Source organism: Solanum tuberosum, unplaced genomic scaffold (assembly GCF_000226075.1).
Source record: "Solanum tuberosum cultivar DM 1-3 516 R44 unplaced genomic scaffold, SolTub_3.0 scf00040, whole genome shotgun sequence".
Lineage (NCBI taxonomy): Eukaryota > Viridiplantae > Streptophyta > Magnoliopsida > Solanales > Solanaceae > Solanum > Solanum tuberosum.
This window is the reverse complement of record NW_006238964.1, coordinates 379,273-387,155: the sequence shown is the minus strand read 5'-3', so window position 1 is coordinate 387,155 and position 7,883 is coordinate 379,273. Positions and strand designations below refer to the sequence as shown.

Sequence of the window (7,883 nt, the reverse complement as noted above, 5' to 3'; positions counted from 1 at the left end):
TATTTTTTTTATAAAAAAGAAAGAAAAACAATGTTAGAGCTAAAATGAAGAATGTTTTGCAAACTAAAGTATGAAGAAGATGATAGGTAGGGAGTGTGGTCTTTTTCTTTTTTTTTGAAAAAAGTGTAAATGAAAGAAGAAAAATGTTTTTAATTTAATTATAATGCCAAGTGTCAATAAAAGAAGAAAAAATGTAAAAAAATAATCAAAAAGACACTATTTTAAATCTTTTCACGCGCTTCAGAGAAGTGCAAAACACATTTTTTGCCAATTTAGGTGTTCAATAGGTACAAGTCTTAGTTGAGGTGTCTAAGTGAATTATGTGGACAACTTTAAGGGGCGGTCGATGACTTAAGCCAACTTATATTCATAGCATAATTTTTAAGAATAAGGTGTTTGTTTACAAAAATACCCTCTACCTTATTTAGTTTTTTTTTTACATTTTCTTTGCAAGCTTTAGTTATTCATTCTTAAAGATAAATTTTCATCTTATTTAAATTAAATATTTTTGTGTGTGCATTTCCATGATTGTTCTGTGTGTTTCTAAAATGGACAAATTACAGAAATACACACTTTTTGTTTCACTTATTTCCATTATCCCCTATTACTTTTAAAAATCTCCAAAATCCCTTATTTTTTTAATGTATCTGAGCTACATATTAATGTATTCGAGCTATATATTATGTATCAGACCTAGTTTTTAATGTATCTGAATTAGTATTTAATGTATCCGAGCTAGTTTTTAATGTATCCGAGCTAGTTTTTAATGTATCTGAGCTTCAATTATTGTATCCGGTTTTTCTAATTTTTAAGGGGTTAATGTAATTAGAAACTTATTAGGGATAGTTTGTAATTTCATATTAAAACTATGGGATTTATATAATTTACCCTTTTAAAATTAAACTTTCATTTTACTTAACTTAAAAGTAAAACGGTCATCTTATTTAGCTTTAAACTAGATTGTGGACAATAGCTCTAGCTCATTTGTTAGATAAATCAACAGGCCTAGATATGCAAGCGTCATATATGTATATTTTCTGATTTTGATTTCGTGTCTATATGTTTTTCAGGTCTCAAATTTGATATCATTCGTGCATCAATGTGAAGGTTCACTCCACCAAAACTAATTTTTAGCGGCAACGACAATTAATTAATGACAATAGTTTAATTGCCGCTAAATATGGTTGTTTTAGGGTCCATTAGCTCTCTTTGTAAATATTGTTTAAGTCTATAGCGATATTGTATTAACAAAAATCAACTAATGTCAGTAAAGGTTCTAACACTCTTTATTAATTTACATATTTATTGTCGCTAAAAGTCCTTTTTGCAATAGATTAATTAAAACGCTTAATTATTGGTAGCGTCATATCATATTCTTGTACCTGGTATTTATTATTTTAACTTATAGCTAAGTATGTTGCAATTAAGAATGACACGCTCACAAATAGAGACAACAATACATGAAGAAGTTCCCGTGAAATGTAACTTACACCAATAGCTTTTTGGTATGATTTTCGATTGGTAGGGGAACTAAGACGAGAGGTTTCAATCGGACAATCACCTGGGGCACGGGCTTGACTTATCTAGTATATATACATAGCAATCTTAACGAATATGTAATTATGGATTCTTCTTTGACGTAAATAATAAGTTGAAGACAATCGAGAAAAAAAGGTAACGATATAATCACCCCATTAAATGAATCGTTATCTAATTTATCTACGAATAAAACAAAAACAAAGATAACAATATAATCATACCACTAAATGAATCGTTATCTGATTTATCCACGAATAAAACAAAAATAAAAAATAACGATATAATCACACCACTAAATGAACCGCTATCTGATTTATCCACGAATAAAACAAAAATAAAGATAACAATATAATCACACAATTAAATGAATCATTATCTGATTCATCCACGAATAAAACAAAAACAAAAACAACGATATAATCACACCACTAAATGAATCGTTATTTGATTTATCCACGAATAAAACAAAAATAAAGATAACAATATAATCACACCACTAAATGAATCGTTATCTGATTCATCCACGAATAAAACAAAGATAACAATATAATCACACAATTAAATGAATCATTATCTGATTTATCCACGAATAAAACAAAAACAAAAATAACGATAGAATCACACCACTAAATGAATCGTTATCTTTGATTTATTCACGAATAAAACAAAAATAAAGATAACGATATAATCACACCACTAATCTGATTTATCCATGAATAAAACAAAAACAAAGATAACAATATAATCACACCATTAAATGAATCGTTATCTGATTTATCTACAAATAAAATACAAATAAAGATAACAATATAATCACACCACTAAATGGATCGTTATCTCGAAGAAAACAAAAAATAAGGGTAACAACCATCGGAAGGAGCTGTTAGATCCTAAGTGATTGTGACTATAACGACTTTTCATGACAGCCTAGTTTGCCGACACTGTGAATTGTGATTATTATTGCATTCCTCCTCCCTCAATCACAATACCATTCATTCAAGACTTTTGAATGGAGAAAATGATCAAAATGGTACTTCATGGAGGGAGAAATGATACTTTCACATGTTAATTTCAAGGGACCCACTTAAAAGTTAATAGAATTTTTAACTTTTATGGTTAGTTTTAGGATTATAACTAAAATGATCATCTTTTTATATATACATTAAGGACTATTTCAATAAGGTAGTATATATGAAGGACGAATATTATTCAATCCTTATACATTAAGGACCATTTTCTCCTTTTGAATGTGTCGTAAAGTCAAATATTTAACTGGAGAAGAATAAAACTCCCTTCAAGTTTGAAACCGTTGCTTGAAATTTCTTCGGGAAAACTATATAAAGAGAATGTAAATGGTGAAAATAAAATATGATATGGGGCATGGTACGACTTTTATGCCTTTATTGATGTCAACTTTGTGATTACTGGGAACTTAACTTATATGTATGTATAAAAAAAAAAGGACAGCGGATACCCTTGGTTACATGTTAATTTCACATTCATGTATTGGCAGAGGGAGGAAGATGGAAAAGTCTTTGCTTAAAAACGAGTGATCCTTTACTCTTGGTCAGGAGCACAACTCGTGTTATTTATTTAGAATTGATCAACTAACTCTGCGTGTTTTTACTCAGTCTTGTTCAGAAACCCCGTCCTCCTTTTACATTTAACGGAACGTAAACTACTAGTATAATAAACACAAGAATCTTCCAACCAGACAAGAGGTATCAATTCACTGGATAGCAGATTTTGTTCAGCAACAATGTATCTAGTAACACTTGATTAAAATCTCTCTTTTCCAGCCTTGCATTGCAATAGATTTGTGTTTCCAGCCTTGTATATATATATATATCAACTAACCAAGCATGCAAAGTCTATTACCTCAACTCAAACAAAGGAAGACATAGTAGTAGCAGCCTAGTTGAACGTTAAAGGCAAAAAACGACTAGACACCTGCAGCTTTCTTCCTACTAGCATTACTTTTAAAGCTTTTTTTCCCATTTACCAACTTCTTGCTACACTTGTCGAAAATGTTCACACAACATCTTCTGAAAAATTAAACTAAATCACACCATAGGAGGCTTTGAACTAGTAATTCATAAGGCTCTCTACCTATAAAAGCAATGGATTGTTTTACTATATTTAAGCATACAACAAATCCAATACAGAATCACAAGCAAAAAAAAACAGATATTGCATCCTTGAGGGAAAAGATACTAGCACTTAATAGCAAAACTTTCTCTTCTTCACTTTTCAACATGGGAGGATGATTTACAGCTAAATATATATATGTCCATGGCGACTTCATTTTTGAAGATGACAAAACATATATCCAAAATATCATTAATTGAATCTCTAAGTTGGGGCAACCCATAATTTCTACTTTCCTTTCTCCTGATACAACAATTGTTAATCAGCTGAAAGAGGAAAGACTAACTTTATCAAAACCAGCCCCATTTTTCTTTCTCCAGAAATAAAAATCCAACCACCACCATCAGTAATAGAGAGTAACAACATTTAAGATTACACAAAATAAAACCAGAAAATTAAGTAAAACAAAAGAGTGGGGAATTTCTCCGAACCTAAAACGTCAAGAAGAAGAAGAAGAAAAATGAGGAGGTGGAGGTAACAATTGATGTGCCTGATTACTCAATGAGGTAGTAGCAGGACCGGTGTGGGTGCCTGGGCTATTCTGGGTGATGAAGGGATGGCGCAAGAGCTGCGCGGCCGTCCACCGCCTGGCAGGATCCCTCTGCAAACAGCAGGCAATGAACTCCCTAAACTCCCTGGAAGCAGTGGGTGGTGCCTCAGGAGGCTGCGACATACAAATGGCGCACATAAGGCTGGCCCAGTCTCCTTGTCTCCCCACAGAGAAAGGGAACCTTCCCAAGTAGAACTCTAAGATGCTCACCCCAAGACTCCATATGTCCCCAGCATATCCGTCGTACTGTCCGTGATTCAGATCTGTGTTGATTCTCTCGGGACTCATGTAAGCGATGGTACCCACTGAGGAATTGCAAGGATCCATAGTTTGTGCGAGAACTCTGGAGACCCCAAAATCTGCAATCTTTACCTCACGCCTGGAGTTGATTAAGAGGTTAGAAGGTTTGATATCTCTGTGAACAATCTTACGCCTGTGGAGGTAGTAGAGGCCGGAGAGAACCTGTCGAGTTAGATCGGAGAGAGGTTGTTCGAGAGGGATATGGATCCCTTCGAGAGAGCCTTTATCCATGAACTCAAGAAGAACTTGGATTTCGCCGTTGTGATCGAACATATCGTGACACCTAACGACGTTAGGGTTGTCTACATCTCGGAGAATCTCGATCTCACGGCACATCTGGAGACGGACAGAATCCTCATGGTTACCATAGATAACTTTCAAAGCATAAAGTCTGCCAGTGGGACGATGTAGAACCTTGTAAACAGTACCTCCGGTGCCACTACCGATGCGATTAACCCTCTCGAGCTCAGAGAAATGTAAAGGGGTAGGAAGCGGGGAGGAAGATGAGGATGTGGAAGAGGAAGGAGCGGAGGTTGGAGGAAGAGGGAGAGGAACAGCAAGAGCAACGTCACGTTGAGGAAGAGGAAGGGTCAAATCAGTACGACGCCGGGGACGACTGCGTTGTCCGGCGGAAGAGGGAGGAGGCATGGATGATGCGGCGGCGGAGGAGGTGGAGTTAGCAGCTGGTTGAGTAGGTCGCATGATTGATTGAATGAATGAATATTGGATTGTCTGCAATTATATATATATATATATAAATAAAGAGAGAGAAAGAGAAATGGAATGGGGATTTTAGGTTCTAAGCTGGAAAGAAAATCGAGAGAAGGAGAAATGCAGCCATCCAAAGACAAATAGAGAGAGAACTTTCTTGGAAGAGAAAAATAAAAGGTAAACCTATTTGTATTTGTATTGGGTGGATGAGTAGGTCATTAGGGTCACGCTAAATCCTACTATTAGCATCTCATTAACAAATACTAATCAAATTGTTTATTCATTCACCTTACTTACCAAAGAACATTTTAATCTTTAACTTATTGGGTGTATTTGGTAAAAAAGGAAAATAAATGAATTTCTTACTTGCTTTCATGCGATCTAGAAAAATATTATAGGATAAAAATAACATCAAAGTAGAAAATCCAAGTCAGCATATATAGGGTTCGGGGCGGAAGAATTGAGTTTGTCAATCACTTACTATAATTTTTTTCCTTTCGTCTATTTTATGAGTGGTTAATTCCTTCTATTGGGAATGGGGAGGAGACTTATTTTCATATTTTTAGTTTAACTTATATTTCACTTAAAATCAAAACGTTTTGTATTATAAAAATATCAGTATTCTTTTTTCTTGTCTAACATATTTGCTTCATTCAAAAAATTCAGTGTTACATAGTCCCAAAAGCAAATTTTAGGATTGAAGCTTAAATAATTAGTTTAAGTTATTTAAATTTAGGCATATTTATGTAATTGGTCATACCGCATCACTCCAAAGCTCTTTGTCTGACTTTTGAACTTAATATTTGGAATTTAGTTTTGTAAAACTGAAAATGGGAAAGAAGTCTTGTACTATTGCTCAAGGTCCAATGATTTGTTTAAAATCAAATGAACTGGAGACAATTGTTGATTAACATGAATCATTACGTTGCCAAATACACAATTACAAGGTTTTCTCAACTCATTCAAATTGATTGAATATTTCAATTATTCATTTCTTGACACAAAACCGATATCTCACTTACTTTTTGTTATCCATTAATGATCTGGAATTGTTAAACTTTTCATTCTACCAAATGATGATAGGAATTATTTCATTGCTTATATATTCGAAAAGTTTATATTAAAACCATAATAATACTATTTACCAGTGCAAACAGCAGCTTCTCCCATAATGTACCAACATGAGTTGTGGTGGGATAATTGAGATCCTTTCAATCTTGATCACAAGTCTCGGAGATTCAAGGAAAAAATCTTATTGGGAGCGTTGGCCTCGAGTCCTGCAATGCACAAATCCAAATTAGTCGGACTTGTCTTCAACGAGACCTGAATGTTGTAGTCGCATGAAAAAATAAACACAAGGGACCAAACTATAACGGCATCAGCGTATTCATCTATGACATTGGTCCTTCATTTAAATATACAAGTATTGAGCAGGTTATCTATAGTTATCACAAGTTTCAACCATAATTCTTTACCAATTAATGTGAATGATGGGAAATTCAAAGTCCATAGATATGAAATACTTCTTCTTGTCCCAAAATTATGGTACTATTTGACTAATATTCAGAGCTAAATTTAAATACAGTATTTAAAAGTTATACAAAAAAGTAGTATACTCAATAAGGTATTTGGTCAAAATTCATGTAGTTTGAACAGCCAATGTGTGGCCTAGTGGTGAATGAAGTGGGTTGAGCACTATAAGGTCTCGAGTTCAAATCCCACTAGAGACAAAACACTAGGTAATTACTTTCATCTATTCTAGAGTATCTATAGTATATTGGTTGGTTCTTAGGAAGTAGACAATGTGGGTGGGGGTAACAAATAACTGGGTTATGGGGAAAGCGTTAAATGTTGGCATCTTGACCATTATACTTACTATACGTTGCATTTGCGCAAATGCATACATGGAAAAGTGCTATCGTCAACATGTTTGATGAGATGAGACAAAACCTGCAACTTTTTATTTTTATGTAATCATATTTCAAAAGTACTCCAGCACCTTATACAATTAATGCGGTAACTTGGAAATTTTGATATATTAATGTGCATACCAAATCATCATATTTCTAATCACAGTATCGAGTGAAAGGGAGAAAGATATTTTTGAGTTTTTATACCAACTACTTTAATTACACTTAATTCTCGTGGCCAACTACTTTCTTCTCCATTCTCTCAACATCATAGGCCTTACCATCTCATTCATCATATATTAACAACTACACAGATGGTTTCTCGAGCAGAGTGGGTAAATATGACTGACTGCTTTCATTACACCAAAACATATTTTGCAATTAATTTAATTAATCGTGTCTGACCTGTAACAAAGTCCGCCTGTAATTTCTGTAAAATTCTTTGCTTATTGCCCTTTACGTGCCAATACGAGGATCTGTCATTGAAACAGGTGGACCATAAGAGTATCTCCACTCTCCACAAGCTAAGCACCGTTCAACCTCATGGCTATTTTGCAACGTGCAAAACTTACAAGACCAGGCCTTTGCTGCCTTAGCTTCATTTCCTCTGTCCTTTGGGGTTCCACAAGCTCCACAAAGGAGGGCTAGAGGCTGCAACGGTGAAATGAATAACATCAGTTGGGGTGGAGGGACTTTACAGTCACAGAGATAATGCTATGACAAAT

General features: G+C 34.2%; 2 protein-coding genes across 3 annotated transcripts in view; both read right to left on the bottom strand.

Annotated features, from left to right (window-relative positions):
* Nucleotides 1-3,999: 3,999 nt before the first annotated feature.
* STMEK2 (mitogen-activated protein kinase kinase) lies at nucleotides 4,000-5,239 on the bottom strand. Its single transcript, NM_001288477.1, is given in 1 exon segment — nucleotides 4,000-5,239. A coding segment is annotated over 1 exon segment (1,113 nt). The 3' UTR covers nucleotides 4,000-4,126.
* Nucleotides 5,240-6,118: 879 nt separating this feature from the next.
* LOC102580926 (DNA-dependent metalloprotease WSS1-like) overlaps nucleotides 6,119-7,883 on the bottom strand; it is a 6,206-nt gene continuing 4,441 nt past the window's right edge. For both annotated transcript variants that reach the window (XM_015306719.1, XM_015306720.1), the window contains exons 5-6: nucleotides 7,564-7,809; nucleotides 6,119-6,525 (exon numbers count right to left, since the gene is read on the bottom strand). In XM_015306719.1, the coding sequence (XP_015162205.1) occupies nucleotides 7,615-7,809 (195 nt within the window). In that variant the 3' untranslated portion in view covers nucleotides 6,119-6,525; nucleotides 7,564-7,614. The remainder of the gene's footprint in view (nucleotides 6,526-7,563; nucleotides 7,810-7,883) is intronic.